We start from the raw sequence: 20067 nt of genomic DNA, 5'->3' as shown, positions 1-20067 counted from the left end.
TGACAGTTGGTGCGTATAGATACAGAAATTATCAGTGATATATCCACCACTATTTTTTCTGATCCACCATAAATTATGCATTAACATGTTGTACCGTACAATCCGTTAATGCACAGTAAGTTGGATGTATTAATGTCCGTATATCAGTGTGTTGCATTGATTATTAATAAACTAATGACCAAAATCATTCAAAAGTTGGTTTTTTTCCTGACCGACGGTGTAGCTGTACATGATTATAAACATGTAGACTTAAAAAAGATCTTCTTCAAGCTTTTTTCTCTTTTTTTTTTTTTCGAACGGCAAGATCTTCTTCAATTGATTGCCACGTACTATCTATTATTGCATCGGCTATAGGTTGTGGTACTGCAGCTTCATTTCTGCAGGCATCCAACATGTAGTCATTAGCTAAGACGTCAAAGTCTTTTCCGGTTATCAGAAGCTCTAATATTAATTAGAGCATCCAGATGTATATATATTTATTTAAGTAAAAATAAGATTATATATGTAAAATCTTGATCAAATTGGTAACAGTCCATGCATAATTCTTCCGAGTTACAGTATATATTATGGGTACTACTGTAGTTAGTATATGGATCTTCACATATAGAGGTAACTGATGTGGTAGCGTGGGGGTACGTGATAGTACTATATTTTACTACGAAATACGTTACAAATTACACAAGTTTTAATTATTTATTTACAAATGGGATATACCTAAACCTTGCTACAACACTATAGGCAGTGTACCTAATCGTAGAGTAGTATAGTTTTTAGTAAGTCCGGTTCGTTCCACAGGGAGCGGGCTTATTGCACACTATATTTTTAAACAACTATATTTGTACAAAATATATATAATAATATATAATAATATATAAAAGGGGGTTTACCGTTTAATGACCGGTTTGTCGATTTATATTTTAAGCGAAGCGTATAGTAAATGACGATATTTAAATAACAATATAAAATAAATAACAATAATTAAAATGACAATAAATAAAAGTACGAGGAAAAATGAAATAAAATATATTATGCTTATTTAAACTTCCGTAACCATGATGTTTGACGTGTTAATTTTAGTTTTATGCCCATGGGTTAATTGTCCTTTGTCCTGGATTATTTAATATGTCCGTCTGGTTTTTGTCCATAACAGTCCATCAGTCATAAATATAAAGTGCGAGTGTCCTCGTCAAATTATCCTTATACCCGAAGTTAAATATTCCAACTAATTGGGGATTCGAATTGTAACAAGGTTTTAATACTTTGTTTAATGAATACACCAGGTTATCGACTGCGTGTAAACCAAGGTTTTACTACTTTGTTAACAATTACACCAATTACCCTTGAATGTAATTTCACCCCTGTTTTAATTATTCTAGTGGCTATTAATCCATTCCCGTGTCCGGTTAAATGAACGATTATTCGTACATATAAATACCCCGCCCATCGTGTCCGATCGAATGTATATGGTAATTTATAGGGACGCCCAATTGTAAATCTTTATATTAACATTAACAAACTATCATTTAGTTAAACAAATATAAAGCCCATTAATAGCTCATAGTCTAATTTCCACAAGTGTCGTTCTTTTGTCCAAACCCCAATTATGGTACAAAGCCCAATTACCCAATTTTAGTAATTAGCCCAACATCATGATTACTTCGTTTTAAATAAGCATAATAATAACTTAGTTACGAGACATTAATTTAAAAAGGAGAACATAACTTACATTGAGTATTTATCGCGTAGTGTTACACGGACAGAATTTCGACTTCAAAAACCCGTAAAATAACCTTTACATAACCCGAACTAATCTAATATAACACTAATCTATACTATATATATATATTTATTTATTTATTATCTTATGGAGTATTATTATTATTATTATTATTATTATTTATTTTTTTATATATTTTACATGCCGAACTCGAGAGCTTTTATAGCCAGAACTGAAATTCACTGCTCCGCGAGTCGCGGCCATTTTGGCCTTCCAGCTCCGCAAGTCGCGGAGGTTCCAAAACCAGCCCACAAGTTCAAGATCCAAGGCTGCCGACGGTTTTTATTTAAATATATATAATATATAAATAATTTTTATAATTATTTATATATTATATTATATTTATATACATAGTAGACTCGTAATTTTTTTTCCGTTGCGTCGAGCGTTGAGAGTTGGTTCATGTACCGGTTCCGGATTTTCGAACGTCCTTGCGTACGCTGAGATATTTTGTACTTTGCGTTTTGTAACTTGCACTCTTGTCATTTTTAGACGTTCCTTATCAATAAATTGAACCTTTTTAATTGTATCTTGTACTTTTGAGCTTTTTGGACCTTTGCGTCTTCAATTCGTTGTTTTCGCCTTTTGTCTTCGCACTTATTTAATATAAATGAATATTACATGAAAATGGAACAATTGCAACTGAAATCTTTACATATCGGAGGGATATTGATACTAAATATATGTTCATTTGGAGCACTATCAAATATCCCCACACTTGAACGTTGCTTGTCCTCAAGCAATACAGAACTTGAAATAAAAACATACATGAATTACTTTTTTATTCATCACACTTTGTACATTAGTGATTTTGATATGGTGGTATAAACAATGATAGTAACGATAGAACCATGGTTAAAGGTGGGTGTGTCATCCACAGTTGCCTCGGGTTTAGGTCAACGACACTTGCAATCAAATAGCCGATTTACTTTCGGTTTCCAAAGCAAAGTGCACATTTGAAAGGCGGTTTACAGTCCCACATGACTATGAAAATGTAGATCCTTAAGGAAATTGGATCTTTATGAAAACATTTGATCTTTTGAAAATTCAATCTAGCTTTTACCCTAGACAAGTTTTCTGATTTAATCCATTCTTTGGTGTTGCAAAATATATTTGTGGATCAATATTTTGGCTAAAAACTTTTAGGCTCGTGTAATCCACTGCTATCCCGGTATCGGAAAGCACACATCCAGTTTACTTGTTCCGTATATTACCTTTCGATAAACTACCGTCCGGTTGTAAAGGAAAGCGATGAACAAGAAACTGTTAAGGCAATGTCTAATGACATGCATTTGTTCATGGTCTAATTACGTGTCGGATGCTAGTACTATCCTTGGTAGGAGCAATAGTAAAGATCATCCTATGATTTTTCAGTCTGGCACAAGGTCCTGTCTCCGACCATGCTATGCAACCACCGTTCTTACGGTTGACACCCGATTTGGTTCAGGTGACCTAATGAATTCTGTTGAATTCCCAGGATTTTACGTTCAATGGTAATGAACGCATTGAAAATGGATTTTCAGAAAACAAATCGGTTTTAATTTTGATCAAAATATTTTCTCGTTCAAGCTCGAGTTTAGATATCATCGAATTCCATGAGTTTGAATTCTCAATCTTTAAGGTCAATCTCAAGGATTGAGTAATATCAGGCTTAAAAGCTGATTTTTAATCTTTAAGGAGATTATCCTTTCTGGGGATCTGATTCATTAGTCTTATCAAGCTAATTTGCACGGTGCCCCCCATTGTACGAGATAAATCCTTCTCATGGTTAGGATAAATCTGACCACTTGACGACCCTGTTTGATGCTGAGGTCCGTGGATTTCCTGCTGATTTTAGAGATGACTTTTCTAGATTTTTCGTCAACCTACAGCTGGTCTGGACGACAACTTCTTGACCTAAATCAAGAAGCGCGTGTCTTTTTCGGAAGACTTTCCTTCCTTTTAATGATGGAATTGATTCATCGTGTAGATCCATCTTTTCTTTCAAATATATTACAGTAAATCGGGTAAAACTGATTAAAATCGTCCAAAACAAAAGTACCTGCAATAACTTTACAGAAACATGTGATATATAGCTTTTAATTGAATAACTTGGTACATTCTCCCCACACTTAGTTTCTTTCTTTGCCTTTTTATTCTCCTTTATTCCATTTTAAATGAATTCAATCGTTTTAGGGTGTTTCTCAATTTATGTCCTTTCCGAGGTAACGATAATTTCGGTATTAACACCTAGTTTTCACCGTTCATAAATATATATAAACATGATTTTAAATTCATTTAGTTGAAAATTTTTCAAATTTTCATAAAATTTGGCAAATAAACCAAGTATAAACCCGAGAGAATTTATAACCCTTCCCCACACTTGAGATCATGCAATGCCCTCATTTGCATGAAATCAGACTATAATTATAAATTCATGAGGGTTATTAGTGTAGAAAAGTGATTAAGAAACCTAGTTTGTACTTACAAAGCTCTTCGAATGATAGATGGCGCGCCTCATCGTTCCTTCCTTTTTGTTTTATCACACATGTTTTTTTTTTTTTTTTTTTTTTTTTTTTTTTTTTTTTTTTTTTTTTTTTGAAAATACATATTTTACCCTAACTTATCATGCATGGTTATTAACGAGTTATGCACTAACCCGAACCCCTATTTTAACGTTAAGTGGGGTTAGACTTCCCCACACTTAGCTGACGACATGTGAAGTCGGTAGAATAAGTTCCACGAATTAGAATAGTGAGCCAGTTATTTATATCTCGGGTGGTGTATAATATATCAATGGGTTTAAAGTTTAGACTCACCCGATCGTCACTACTTAATTCTTTTTTAAGTGTAGCTTTTAGTAAATGGATATGTCTCTTTTCTGGTTCTTGGTCAAATGGATCGATATATACCGACATACATATTTCTATAGGGTGGACAATTCCTAATATTTCCTTCCGTTTATTCTCGGGATCAAAGTTTTCACCTCTATTACCCAATTGGGTGAAATCTGAGGTGTCATTATCTATTACAGCTCGTAGTTCATCTTCGGTAGATGACTCTTCTATAGAGAATATTGGGTTGGAAGGTTGTGGAATGGTGAAGTTCGGTTTGGTCTCGGGGTTAAAATTTTCAACGTTATCGTTTTCCCAAGAGTACCAATTTGTCACCCTTATTTCTTCTTCATCATTCATTGATGGATTGATGATTTTGTCGGTAGAGGCTAATGTGTCTATATGTTGTGAATTTGGTAAGACTGAATAAAAAGTATCATCGGGGTAGTTGGTGATTTCGGAGCTCTCGAATTCATCAAAATTCGATGATATGGGATTTTTTTGAACATGTCTCCTCAGATCAACAGGTGTGTAATTTGATAGAGTTTCAGCTTGCCGGTTTACAAACTCTCTCATTTGTTCATTTTGAGCATCGAGTTCTTCGAGTTTGATTTTTATAATGTTTAAAGAATTTTCGGACACGTAATTTTCCTCGTCTTCTGGTTGTTGAGTTTGGATATATTCTTGGGAATAATCCCAATTTGAATTGTGTTCTTCGTAATCGTTCCATTCAGGTTCCGTGGGTGCGTAATTTTCCATAGGAACGTAATAGTAACATTCCCATGTTGAGTGATAATCTCCACAAATTTCACAACCAGTTATTGTTTCGTCGTTCGTGATCCAAGATTGACCGAATGAATTTTTATCAACACTCGTTTGAGGGTATTGATTTAATTGAATTTGGAGTTCAAAAAGAGTTTCCAAGGCCCTGTTTTCAAAATTTTCCATTTTATTGCGATGGACAAATTTTTAGCTACAATGTGGTGCGTTCACTAATTATCCTATTAGTTATAAAAATAGAAAAACTTATATAAGTTGTCCAATTAATAGACTTTTCTGCTTTTGCCCACGTTTCGAATAGCCAAAAGATGTAGCAGGGAGCCAGGCACCTTTAAATCGGAAAAGCCACAACTCAGCCACTAACAAATCCAACTATTACTACGAAGCAGAAAAATGTCAACGTCCATTAATTTAACCGCTTAAATAATTTTTCTTTCCGTTTGAGATATTAGATAAGAAATAGAGAAAATTTCTAAGTCCTAAAAACTAAAGCGTCGAGAAATAAGAAAGAAAAAGAATGCGCGTCGAAAAACGTTGAAAAATAAAAATAAGAAAATAGCGCGTCGTAACTTAAAAAAAAAAAAATTAAAAACTAAGAATTAAAAGTTGCGTCTAAAAATATTAAAGCTTAAAAGAAAAACTATATCACAAATGGTAATAACTTAAAAAGGTACTAAAATATAAAAACGGCGTCGCAAAATTCTAAAGCACCTAAATCTTAGTCTAAAGAAAAAGCACTTAAGGGATTTTAAGGCAAAGCCTAAAAATCTAGAAAATAAAAATAAGCTACGGCAAGAACTATGTCTTAAAACTAGCTACGAACGAAAAATATACAAATATTACGCTAAAACAAATGAAAAGATACAAAATATAAAAATAAACTTGAAGTTATAAAAATTATTTATTTTTATAAAAATATTATTTTTATATTATTTATTTTATAAAAGTATTAATTTATATATATATATTTAATAATACTAATTAATATTTAAAATACAAATTAAATTAAAAACTTAAAACTAATTATAATAATAATAAGTAAATAGGGTTAATAATAATAATAAATAATAAATTACCCGTAATAAATGCTGATTAGGGTTTCTGTCGGTGTCAGGGTGGCTCCGCGAGTCGCGGTATTCGAGGCTTCAAACTCCGCGAGTCGCGGGGTTCCAATTTTCAACTCAGGTACAGTTTAAAATTTGACGCGCTTTTTTTTTTTTTTTTTTTTTTTTTTTTTTTTTTAGGATTTTATATTGTTTTTCTAAAAATAATATATATTTATACAAAAATGAATTAAAAATATAGAGTTTTGCCGAGTCCCCGGCAGCGGCGCCAAAAACTTGATGTGGTAGCGTGGGGGTACGTGATAGTACTATATTTTACTACGAAATACGTTACAAATTACACAAGTTTTAATTATTTATTTACAAATGGGATATACCTAAACCTTGCTACAACACTATAGGCAGTGTACCTAATCGTAGAGTAGTATAGTTTTTAGTAAGTCCGGTTCGTTCCACAGGGAGCGGGCTTATTGCACACTATATTTTTAAACAACTATATTTGTACAAAATATATATAATAATATATAATAATATATAAAAGGGGGTTTACCGTTTAATGACCGGTTTGTCGATTTATATTTTAAGCGAAGCGTATAGTAAATGACGATATTTAAATAACAATATAAAATAAATAACAATAATTAAAATGACAATAAATAAAAGTACGAGGAAAAATGAAATAAAATATATTATGCTTATTTAAACTTCCGTAACCATGATGTTTGACGTGTTGATTTTAGTTTTATGCCCATGGGTTAATTGTCCTTTGTCCTGGATTATTTAATATGTCCGTCTGGTTTTTGTCCATAACAGTCCATCAGTCATAAATATAAAGTGCGAGTGTCCTCGTCAAATTATCCTTATACCCGAAGTTAAATATTCCAACTAATTGGGGATTCGAATTGTAACAAGGTTTTAATACTTTGTTTAATGAATACACCAGGTTATCGACTGCGTGTAAACCAAGGTTTTACTACTTTGTTAACAATTACACCAATTACCCTTGAATGTAATTTCACCCCTGTTTTAATTATTCTAGTGGCTATTAATCCATTCCCGTGTCCGGTTAAATGAACGATTATTCGTACATATAAATACCCCGCCCATCGTGTCCGATCGAATGTATATGGTAATTTATAGGGACGCCCAATTGTAAATCTTTATATTAACATTAACAAACTATCATTTAGTTAAACAAATATAAAGCCCATTAATAGCTCATAGTCTAATTTCCACAAGTGTCGTTCTTTTGTCCAAACCCCAATTATGGTACAAAGCCCAATTACCCAATTTTAGTAATTAGCCCAACATCATGATTACTTCGTTTTAAATAAGCATAATAATAACTTAGTTACGAGACATTAATTTAAAAAGGAGAACATAACTTACATTGAGTATTTATCGCGTAGTGTTACACGGACAGAATTTCGACTTCAAAAACCCGTAAAATAACCTTTACATAACCCGAACTAATCTAATATAACACTAATCTATACTATATATATATATTTATTTATTTATTATCTTATGGAGTATTATTATTATTATTATTATTATTATTTATTTTTTTATATATTTTACATGCCGAACTCGAGAGCTTTTATAGCCAGAACTGAAATTCACTGCTCCGCGAGTCGCGGCCATTTTGGCCTTCCAGCTCCGCAAGTCGCGGAGGTTCCAAAACCAGCCCACAAGTTCAAGATCCAAGGCTGCCGACGGTTTTTATTTAAATATATATAATATATAAATAATTTTTATAATTATTTATATATTATATTATATTTATATACATAGTAGACTCGTAATTTTTTTTCCGTTGCGTCGAGCGTTGAGAGTTGGTTCATGTACCGGTTCCGGATTTTCGAACGTCCTTGCGTACGCTGAGATATTTTGTACTTTGCGTTTTGTAACTTGCACTCTTGTCATTTTTAGACGTTCCTTATCAATAAATTGAACCTTTTTAATTGTATCTTGTACTTTTGAGCTTTTTGGACCTTTGCGTCTTCAATTCGTTGTTTTCGCCTTTTGTCTTCGCACTTATTTAATATAAATGAATATTACATGAAAATGGAACAATTGCAACTGAAATCTTTACATATCGGAGGGATATTGATACTAAATATATGTTCATTTGGAGCACTATCAGTAACTAACAGTCTAATGGTATAAATATGTAATACTTCAGTAGCCGATCGATGCCACAAGCTAAAATTACAAAAGCTTGCTAAATTTACATACATATACATATATACATATATACTTAAAATTTGAATTGAAATAATATCTAAATTTAATGTGGTGGAAGATTACTATTCACATTCATCACATTCACTATATCACTTGATCATCGATCACGTGAGATATATGGCATTGTTTTCAGTTGATGTTTATTATGTGATTATTCGTGAACCCATGCTTGCAGTTCTTAACAGTCTACGAAACTCTGACAAGCTAATCTTACCGTTTTTGTCAATATCGGCCTCTTCCAAAAGTGGATCTATCGAACCCTTTAGTCCCGTATGCTGCAACAAAATAGAAGTCACAAAATAGAACTCAATATTGTTTCAAAAGGTTGTTTGACCTCAAAAGTCCATCTGTGTTACTATCTATCTGCATCATAAAGAATATAAAATATAGCCCATGAAAATCACAACAGAAGTATCAAGAATAGTTTGACATTCTAAGTAGAATAAAACTACTTCGGTCCCAATTTAATTGTCCAATTTTCCTTTTTGTGATGTTCCAAATTAATAGTCTCCTTCTAAATGTAAATAAGAATAATGTGGTGATTTTCTTTTATAACCTTTATTTATATTTATGCAATTACAATAGGTAGGTAAAAAGTTAAGGGTAAACAAAAAGTACAATGTGATAATAACATTTCTTAAACGTGTACTTTTTATTTATAGACTATTAAATTGAGACGAAGTAAGTAATATGTAAAATCCAACAATGTCATTCAAAGACGACGATCTTATTGTTTCTAGAATCTTTGAAACATGCGATTCTTTCATCTTCCACGGAAGGTCCTTAGCAAGGGCCTACCAAAAATCAGGTAAGTTTAGCTTAATTTTTTAGTTCAAAGTCAAACATACATCTTTCATTTCCTTGAGACTAAGGGTGCTCCCATCGGTGTCACCACACCTATCCTCCTCTTAGCCCTCAAGGGCGCCAATGGCAGCAATTAGCCCTGAATGGCTAGCCCTGTGTCCGCTCTCACCCCATCGCCCTCCTCCATTTCTTTCTCAAGCATATTTCGGGACGGGAGGGAATGTAATATTAAGTGTACTTTTTTGCTTGTATACTTGTACATTTAATTAAATAGATAATATAGTGAATCCCAATTTATTTGAGGAAGTGTGTCATGGTTGGTAGTGTTTAGTCCCGAGTTAGTCCTGGTAAGGAAGTGCTGATGTGGCGTTGATGTGGCGACTAAATCTGGTAAGGAAATGCTGCCATGACTCTAATAGCACCGTTTTTATCTACATGAATTGCATGAAATTGACCTTTTAAATCTGCTAGTTCCGCTTCATCAAGGGTACTAGCCAATGCCTATACAAGAAGATCGGATATTAGAAGACTTTATGTAAAATTGATTTAATAACCAGGAGTAAAAATTATAAATACGTACCCGTAGAGCAAACTATTTTAGGCGACTGAATTCACCGTTCGATAATACAGAAATGTCGAGAGGAATTTCAGAAGCATTTCCATCTTCTCGAACCCATGGGTGTGCTATAAAAGGTGAAGACATAGTAAGATATATAAAATAATGAACCAACAGGCTATATGATATTTTGTTTATTTTTCGTATTAAATGAGAAAAGATTACCATTTTAACCTTCTACATGCCTAAGATAACCATTTCTAGAGGGACTTTTTATTAGGTAGTACTCAAAATGTTGACCAAGTTTGACTCTGACCGATTTTTCAAGTAATTCCGAAATTTTGGCCGCGTTTGACTAGTGTAATAAACTCTAAATATAAGTACACACAAGAACAAGAAAACGATAGACATACATAGGGATTGAGCAGCGGTAAATCTTGTGCTAGGATCTTTCACGAGCAACTTCTTAACAAAATCTTTGGCACTCGCACTAATGTTTGACCATGGTTTGCGTCGGAAATCAGATTTATTTCTTAATACCTATCATCATATATAATAGAAACTTGGTATGTTATCATCTAATAAATGTTCAAATTTTATGCGGAGTATATGGGGGCACATTCCCATTGCTCCACTACTTCAGCTTTACGTATGTGACCTGAATGCCACATTTGTATCATGTGGATGTGTTTCTCTGACATTTTATCTTTCTTTTGCCAAGCAAACTTACGCGTTCCACTTCCACCCTTCTTGCTTGGTTTCAAGTGGTCGAACTCACCTAGGTTCAATCGTTCGATGATTACCTTCTTCAGTTCTCGACAGTTATCAGCAACGTGCCCTTGTCTCATGAAAATACAATATTGACTTTCATCCACGGCGAAGCGCGGTTCGATAGGTTTCGGAGGTGGGAAGTTCTTGTTTATCTCCTCCGTTGCAAGTATCTCTGATAATGCTAAAAACGAACATATATTTCATAGCATTATTCCTCAAGAAAGACAAGCTTTTAGTTGCAATTGTTCTATTTACAAGTGATATTCGTTTAAATAATAAAAGATGAAGACAAAAGACAGATTCGACGAATTGAAGACGCAAACGACCAAAAAGCTCAAAAGTACAAAAGACAATCAAAAAGGTTCCAATTATTGATAAGAAACGTCTCGAAATTACAAGAGTACAAGATTCAAAACGCAAAGTACAAAATATAAAATTGTACGCAAGGACGTTCGAAAATCCGGAACCGGGACCAGAGTCAACTCTTAACGCTCGACGCAACGGACTAAAAATTACAAGTTAACTATGTATATAAATATAATATAATATATAATTAATTATATTAATTATATATATATTATATATATAATAAAAACCGTCGGCAGAGAAAACTCCAAGGTGTGAGCTGTAATTTCTATCTCCGCGACTCGCGGAGTTTGAAGAGGCTTTTGCCGCGAGTCGCGGAGCCCCAAAAATCAACTCTGGCTATAAAGCCAACCGAATTCTGATCAAAATCATCATCTTTTTTCTCCTCATTCATACGATATATATATATATATATATATATAATTTATATTTTAATTTTAATTTTAATTATAATTCTAATAATAAGGGTATGATAGCGAATGTTGTAAGGGTGTAAGTCGAAATTCTGTCCGTGTAACGCTACGCTATTTTTAATCATTGTAAGTTATGTTCAACCTTTTTATATTAATGTCTCGTAGCTAAGTTATTATTATGCTTATTTAAAACGAAGTAATCATGATGTTGGGCTAATTACTAAAATTGGGTAATTGGGCTTTGTACCATAATTGGGGTTTGGACAAAAGAACGACACTTGTGGAAATTAGACTATGGGCTATTAATGGGCTTTATATTTGTTTAACTAAATGATAGTTTGTTAATGTTAATATAAAGATTTACAATTGGGCGTCCCTATAAATTACCATATACACTCAATCGGACACGATGGGCGGGGTATTTATATGTACGAATAATCGTTCATTTAACCGGACACGGGAATGGATTAATAGCCACTAGAATAATTAAAACAGGGGTGAAATTACATTCAAGGGTAATTGGTGTAATTGTTAACAAAGTAGTAAAACCTTGGTTTACACGCAGTCGATAACCTGGTGTATTCATTAAACAAAGTATTAAAACCTTGTTACAATTCGAATCCCCAATTAGTTGGAATATTTAACTTCGGGTATAAGAATAATTTGATGAGGACACTCGCACTTTATATTTATGACTGATGGACTGTTATGGACAAAAACCAGACGGACATATTAAATAATCCAGGACAAAGGACAATTAACCCATGGGCATAAAACTAAAATCAACACGTCAAACATCATGATTACGGAAGTTTAAATAAGCATAATTCTTTTATTTCATATTTAATTTCCTTTATTTTATATTTAATTGCACTTCTAATTATCGCACTTTTATTTATTGTTATTTAATCGCACTTTTAATTATCGTACTTTTTAATTATCGCAATTTTATTATTCGCAATTTCATTATCGTTATTTACTTTACGCTTTAATTTAAGTCTTGTATTTATTTTATATTTTACATTAGGTTTTAACTGCGACTAAAGTTTTAAAATCGACAAACCGGTCATTAAACGGTGAAAACCCCCCTTTATAATAATATTACTTATATATATTTGTATTTTTAATAAAAGTAAACTAATATAGCGTTGAGCTTTGTTTAAAGATTTCCCTGTAGAACGAACCGGACTTACTAAAAACTACACTACTGTACGATTAGGTACACTGCCTATAAGTGTTGTAGCAAGGTTTAAGTATATCCATTCTATAAATAAATAAATATCTTGTGTAAAATTGTATCGTATTTAATAGTTTTTCCTAGTAAAATATAAACTATTTTATATACACCTCGTACGACATCAAGTATTTTTGGCGCCGCTGCCGGGGAACTCTCTTAAACGCCGGAAGCGCAACGCTAATATAAAAAAAAAAAAGATTTTTTGTCTACTTTTATTAAAATTCGTTTTGTAAAAATACGTTTTAAATATTCGAAAAATATAAAAAAACAAAAATATAAGTATTTTTAAGATTTTGGTAAATATTTAAGTTTTATAAGTTTCTTTATTTTTATTTTAGTTTATAAAAATATAAGTTTTATTTTAAAATCTTTTATTTATTTAAAAACAGAAAACAGAAAATAAAAAAAAAATAAATAAATAAAAACGCGTAAAAACTCAAACCTGTCAGCTGAAATTCTGAACCCCGCGACTTGCGGGGTTTGATGCAATAAATGCCGCGACTCGCGGAGCTTCTCTGACACGCGAACAGATGCCCTAATTCAGCATTTATTACGGATTTTTAATTATTATTATTATTATTAGTTTTATTTTTACTTTTACTTTTTATTTATATATTTTAGTTAAATTAGTTTTATTAAATTATAAAATTAGTAGTTTTATTAAATAAATAATATAAAAATAATATTTTTATAAAAATTGTACTTTTTACAACTTTTTGTATATTTTTATATTTTGTCCCTTTTTAATCGTTGTAGCGTAATATTTGTATTTTTAGCTCATATTTAATTTTAAACTTAGTTTTTGCTATAGTTATTTTTACTCCTAGATTTTTAGGCTATGCCGTAGAATTCCTTAAGTGCTTTTTCTTTAGACTAAGATTTAGGTACTTTAGAATTTTGCGACGCCTTTTTAAGTTTTAGTTTCTTTTTAAGTTATTTCCATTTGGGATTTAGTTTTTCCTGTAAGCTTTAATATTTTTAGACCTTTTACTATGTATCAATTGTCATTCCAATTAGTAATTTCAATTTGCGATTATAATTTTCAGTTAGTTGTAGTAATAAGGTTAGGTTAGTTAAGTATTTTTAAGTTTTTATAAGTTTCTTTTATTTTTCCGTCACCTTTTATTTTTCAACCATTTTTTTCTTTTTCGACCTTTTTCGACGAACTCTTTTTCTCTCTTATTTCTCGCTATTCTAGTTTTTAGGACTTAGAATTTATTCTACTTCTTATCTAAATTTCTTAAAATTACGAAAATTTATTTTGAGTGGTTAAATTAATAGACATCAAAATTTTCTGGTTCGTAGTAATAGTTGGATTTGTACGTGGACCGGGTTATTGGAGCCAAACAGTCCTCAATTATATTGAGACCAAACGAATCCTGCCCCTCTGCTGCATCTTTTGGCTATTCGAAACGTGGGCAAAATCAGAAAAGTCTATTGATTGGATAACTTATTATAATTTTTCTTTCCTTTTAAAAACTAATAGGATATTCAGTGAATGCACCGAGCAAGACGTTCATCACCTTTTGTACGTTCACCACCTGTAACTCGATCAAGACATCGTTTAACAAATATAACCGCCGTTGATTTTTCTTTAGAATCGTCATCCAGTCGACCAAGTACTTCAGTTCAAATTTCCGATAATCCATTTTTTGAACCCGACCTCACAATTGAGAATCCGGGGAATATTCAGGAACGGTTCGTAGATCCTGAACCACTAAACTTTCCTCCGGAACCACCAATCATTCAAACAGAGATTGTTGAGGAACGAACCATTAAAACAGAATCATCTAGTGATACCGATTCAACAAATTCAATTATGGAGAATCTGGAACCTTTAAGTATGGAAGACCGAATGAGAGCTAAACGCACTGGCCAAGGTCACGCAATTACTCATCCAGACATTAATGCGCCAGATTATGAAATCAAAGGACAAATTCTACAAATGGTGACTAATCAATGCCAATTTAGTGGTGCGCCGAAGGAAGATCCAAATGAACATCTACGTACCTTTAATAGGATCTGCACACTATTTAAAATCCGAGAAGTGGAGGATGAACAGATATATCTCATGTTATTTCCCTGGACTTTAAAGGGAGAAGCCAAAGATTGGTTGGAATCGTTACCTGAAGGGGCGATTGATACATGGGATGTTTTAATTGACAAATTTCTTAAACAATTCTTTCCTGCATCTAAAGCCGTAAGACTTCAAGCAGAAATTGTTACGTTCACACAGAAACCAAATGAAACTCTATATGAGGCGTGGACAAGATATGGAAAGTTATTAAGAGGATGTCCGCAACATGGTTTAGACACCTGTCAAATAGTACAAATATTTTACCAAGGATGCGACATCACTACAAGAAAAGACATAGATATAGCAGCTGGTGGTTCTATTATGAAGAAAACCGAAACTGATGCTTACAAAATTATTGATAATACTGCTTCCCACTCACATGAGTGGCATCAAGAAAAAGACATCGTTAGATCATCTAAAGCAGCTAGAGCCGATTCTAGCCATGACTTAGATTCCATTTCCGCAAAGATAGATGCTTTCGAGAGACGAATGGAAAAGATGACTAAGGATATTCATGCTATACGAATTAGTTGTGAGCAGTGTGGAGGACCACATTTGACAAAAGATTGTCTCAGTATTGAATTAACAATGGAACAAAGAGAGAATATTTCATACATAAACCAAAGGCCTGGAAATAATTATCAGAATAATTATCAACCGCCAAGACCGATTTACAATCAAAACCAGAATTATAACCGAAATATTCCATACAACAACCAACAAGGTCCTAGCAATCAACAAGTATCCAATAATACTTATAATCAGCAAAGACCGAATTTTCAAAACAAACCACCACAACAAACCGATGATAAAAAACCGAATTTAGAAGATATGATGACGAAGCTAGTTGAAACTCAAACGCAGTTTTTCACATCTCAAAAACAAACCAATGAACAAAATGCTCAAGCATTTAGAAATCAACAAGATTCTATTCAAAATCTGGAACAAGAAGTAAGTAACCTAGCAAGGTTAATAGGTGAAAGAAAACCGGGAAGTCTACCTAGTGATACAAATGCTAACCCCCGGAATGAAACAGCTAAAGCTATTACCACAAGAAGTGGTACAACACTTAAACCACCTGAAATACCTGTAACTTCTGATGAAACTATTCCTACTCCACAAGAACCACAACCTGATCAAGATAAGGAAAAAGAACCGGTAGTTGAAAAGGTTAATGAAGATAACACAGTTAAGGATAAACCTTATGTTAAACCATACCAACCACCACTTCCTTACCCGAGTAAAATGAAGAAAGAAAAACTTGAAGTCGAGCAATCCAAATTTTTGGATATGTTTAAACAGATAAATGTAAATCTTCCTTTCATTGATGTGATTTCAGGAATGCCTAGATATGCTAAATTCTTGAAAGATCTAATCTCAAATAGAAAGAAAATGGAAGAACTCTCTGCTGTTACTATGAATGCTAATTGTTCAGCAGTGCTGTTGAATAAGATACCAGAAAAACTATCTGATCCAGGAAGTTTCACAATTCCATGTTTTCTGGGTAATCTTAGTTCAATAGAAGCATTAGCAGACTTAGGTGCTAGTATAAATCTAATTCCGTATTCACTATACACTAAACTAGACCTTGGAGAATTAAAACCAACCAGAATAAGCATACAACTAGCCGATAGATCAATAAAATATCCTAGAGGGATAATGGAGAACATGCTAGTTAAAGTTGGTACTTTAGTATTTCCAGTAGATTTTGTTGTTTTGGACATGGAAGAAGATTCTCAAGTTCCTCTCATATTAGGAAGACCATTCTTAAACACGGCTAAAGCAATGATAGACGTGTTCGGTAAGAAACTGACCCTAAGTATAGAGGATGAGAGTGTTACCTTTTCAGTTGATAGAGCAATGCAACAACCACAATCTGCAGATGATACATGTTATTATATTCAAACTATAAATGCACATGCAGAATTATTAGAAGAATTTCCAGAATTACAAGGAACAGGAGAATGTTCTTTAGGAGAAGGTAATGAACCAATTGATGAAGCTGAAATGTTAGCTACACTTATAGCTAATGGATATGAACCAACAACAGAAGAAATTCAAATGCTAAAAGAAGAAGACAGATATCGATATAAATCATCGATAGAAGAACCTCCGAAATTAGAGTTAAAGCCACTTCCAAACCATTTGGAATACGCTTATTTACATGGTGAATCTGAATTACCTGTAATAATATCGTCTTCTCTTACTGAAAATGAGAAATCACAACTCATTTCTGTGTTGAAAGCTCATAAACCAGCCATTGCATGGAAGATTCATGATATTAAAGGAATAAGTCCTTCGTATTGCACACATAAAATCCTTATGGAAGAAGGTCATAAAACGTATGTGCAACGCCAACGAAGACTAAATCCTAATATGCAAGATGTAGTTAAGAAAGAGATTATTAAACTGCTAGATGCAGGTTTGATATATCCAATTTCTGATAGCCCATGGGTAAGCCCAGTTCAATGCGTGCCTAAGAAGGGTGGCATGACTGTCATTACAAATGAGAAAAATGAGCTTATTCCTACTAGGACTGTAACAGGATGGCGTGTATGTATTGATTATAGAAAATTAAATGACGCCACCAGAAAAGATCACTTTCCCTTACCTTTCATAGATCAAATGTTGGAAAGATTAGCCGGAAATAGTTACTATTGTTTTCTAGATGGATTTTCCGGATATTTTCAAATTCCAATAGCACCCGAGGACCAAGAGAAAACCACATTCACGTGCCCTTATGGTACTTTTGCTTACAAACGCATGCCATTTGGACTTTGCAACGCCCCTGCAACCTTTCAAAGGTGTATGATGGCGATTTTTCACGACATGATAGAAGAATGCATGGAAGTTTTCATGGATGACTTTTCAGTCTTCGGTGATACATTTAAATCATGTCTAGTTAATCTAGAACGAATGCTAATTAGATGCGAAAAATCAAATCTAGTACTTAATTGGGAGAAATGCCATTTCATGGTTAAAGAAGGCATCGTTCTTGGACATAAAATTTCAAAAGAAGGAATTGAAGTGGATAGAGCTAAAGTAGATGTAATTGCTAAACTTCCACATCCCACCAATGTTAGAGGAGTTAGGAGTTTTCTAGGGCATGCCGGTTTTTACCGACGTTTCATAAAATATTTTTCTAAAATTGCCACTCCTATGAATAAACTCCTAGAAAAGGATGCGCCATTCATCTTTTCAGATGAGTGTATCAAATCTTTTAATATTCTTAAAGAAAAACTCACTAATGCACCGATCATGATAACACCAAATTGGAATCTACCATTTGAACTAATGTGCGATGCAAGTGATTTTGCAATGGGAGCCGTTTTAGGACAAAGGATTGAAAAACGATTTCAACCTATATATTATGCTAGTAAGACATTACAAGGAGCACAAACGAACTATACAACTACTGAAAAAGAACTCCTTGCTATTGTCTTTGCTTTTGACAAATTTCGATCATATCTCGTTCTAGCAAAAACGGTGGTCTATACCGACCATTCTGCTCTTAGATACCTATTTTCAAAACAAGATGCTAAACCAAGATTAATCCGTTGGATCTTACTCTTACAAGAGTTTGATATTGAAATCCGAGATAAAAGAGGAGCAGAAAATCTCGCCGCTGATCATCTTTCTCGTCTTGAAAATCCTGAATTAGAAGTTCTAAATGAATCAGCCATACAAGACAACTTTCCTGATGAATATCTATTGAAGATAGATTATAAAGAAATCCCATGGTTTGCAGACTATGCAAACTACTTAGTATGTGGATTCCTTGAAAAAGGATTATCGTACCAAAAACGAAAGAAATTCTTCAGTAATATAAAACACTATTTCTGGGAAGATCCACATCTGTTTAAAAGTTGTCCCGATGGAATAATACGCCGATGTGTATTTGGAGATGAAGCTAGTAAAATTTTAAACCATTGTCACACAGGACCAACAGGAGGGCATTATGGGCCTCAACTAACAGCAAGAAAAGTTTATGAAGCTGGATTCTATTGGCCCACAATTTACAAAGACGCACACCTTCTTTGCAAATCCTGTGATGCATGTCAAAGGGCCGGAAAAATAAGTCAACGTGATGAAATGCCACAAAATGTCATCCAAGTATGTGAAGTATTTGACATTTGGGGTATTGACTTTATGGGTCCATTTCCAAAATCTCATAATAATCTATATATACTCGTAGCCATTGATTATGTATCTAAATGGGCGGAAGCACAAGCTCTCCCAACTAACGATGCACGAGTTGTAGTCAACTTTTTAAAACGTCTTTTTGCAAGGTTTGGAACACCGAAAGCTTTAATAAGTGATCGGGGTACTCATTTCTGTAATAATCAACTTGAGAAAGTTCTTAAAAGATATGGAGTAACTCATAAAATCTCCACCGCATATCATCCACAAACAAGTGGACAAGTTGAAAATACCAACCGAGCTTTAAAACGTATTCTAGAGAAAACCGTAGGATCAAATTCAAAGGAATGGTCCATTAAATTGAAGGATGCACTCTGGGCTTTTAGAACAGCCTACAAAACTCCAATTGGAACCACACCTTTTAGACTTGTTTATGGAAAAGCGTGTCATCTTCCAGTAGAAATTGAACACAAAGCATTTTGGGCTTTGAAAACATGTAATCTTGATTTACATGAAGCCGGACGTCTACGATTAAGTCAACTAAACGAATTAGAAGAATTAAGACATGAAGCATACGAAAATTCGTTAATCTATAAAGAAAGAACGAAGAAATGGCATGATAAAATAATCAAAAGTTCAAAAGAATTTAAGGAAGGAGACAGAGTTCTTCTTTTCAATTCACGATTCAAGCTATTTCCTGGAAAATTGAAATCAAGATGGTCTGGACCATTCATAGTCAAAAGAGTTTTCCCATACGGAACGATAGAATTGATAAATTCAAATGGGATTGAATTTAAAGTTAATGGTCACAGAGTTAAACATTACATACATGGTCCGATGGAAGTCGACAACGAAGTTAATCACAATTTCGACACCACAGCTAACTAAGTGTGGGGAGAATCAAGTCTTTAAAGGATAATATGTATTTCTGTTAGAGTTAGATTGTCTGTTTTCATGTAGTTCTCGAAAATAGAACACGTATGGTCTTTCCCTAGCAGACCCTAAAGAACTAGTCTTCTCCC

General features: G+C 33.3%; 1 protein-coding gene across 1 annotated transcript; it reads right to left on the bottom strand.

Annotated features, from left to right (window-relative positions):
• Window positions 1-8824: 8824 nt before the first annotated feature.
• On the bottom strand, window positions 8825-9672 carry LOC139900240 (calcium-dependent protein kinase 28-like). The gene is made up of 3 exons (XM_071883030.1): window positions 9655-9672; window positions 9386-9475; window positions 8825-8956 (listed from the first exon to the last, which is right to left on the bottom strand). Exons 1-3 carry the CDS (start codon window positions 9670-9672, stop codon window positions 8825-8827), a joined length of 240 nt encoding a protein of 79 aa, XP_071739131.1.
• Between the last annotated feature and the right edge of the window lie 10395 nt (window positions 9673-20067).

Source organism: Rutidosis leptorrhynchoides, chromosome 3, assembly GCF_046630445.1.
Source record: "Rutidosis leptorrhynchoides isolate AG116_Rl617_1_P2 chromosome 3, CSIRO_AGI_Rlap_v1, whole genome shotgun sequence".
Classification (NCBI taxonomy): domain Eukaryota; kingdom Viridiplantae; phylum Streptophyta; class Magnoliopsida; order Asterales; family Asteraceae; genus Rutidosis; species Rutidosis leptorrhynchoides.
The sequence above is the reverse complement of the archived record's forward strand: the minus strand, read 5'-3'. Positions and strand labels throughout refer to the sequence as shown.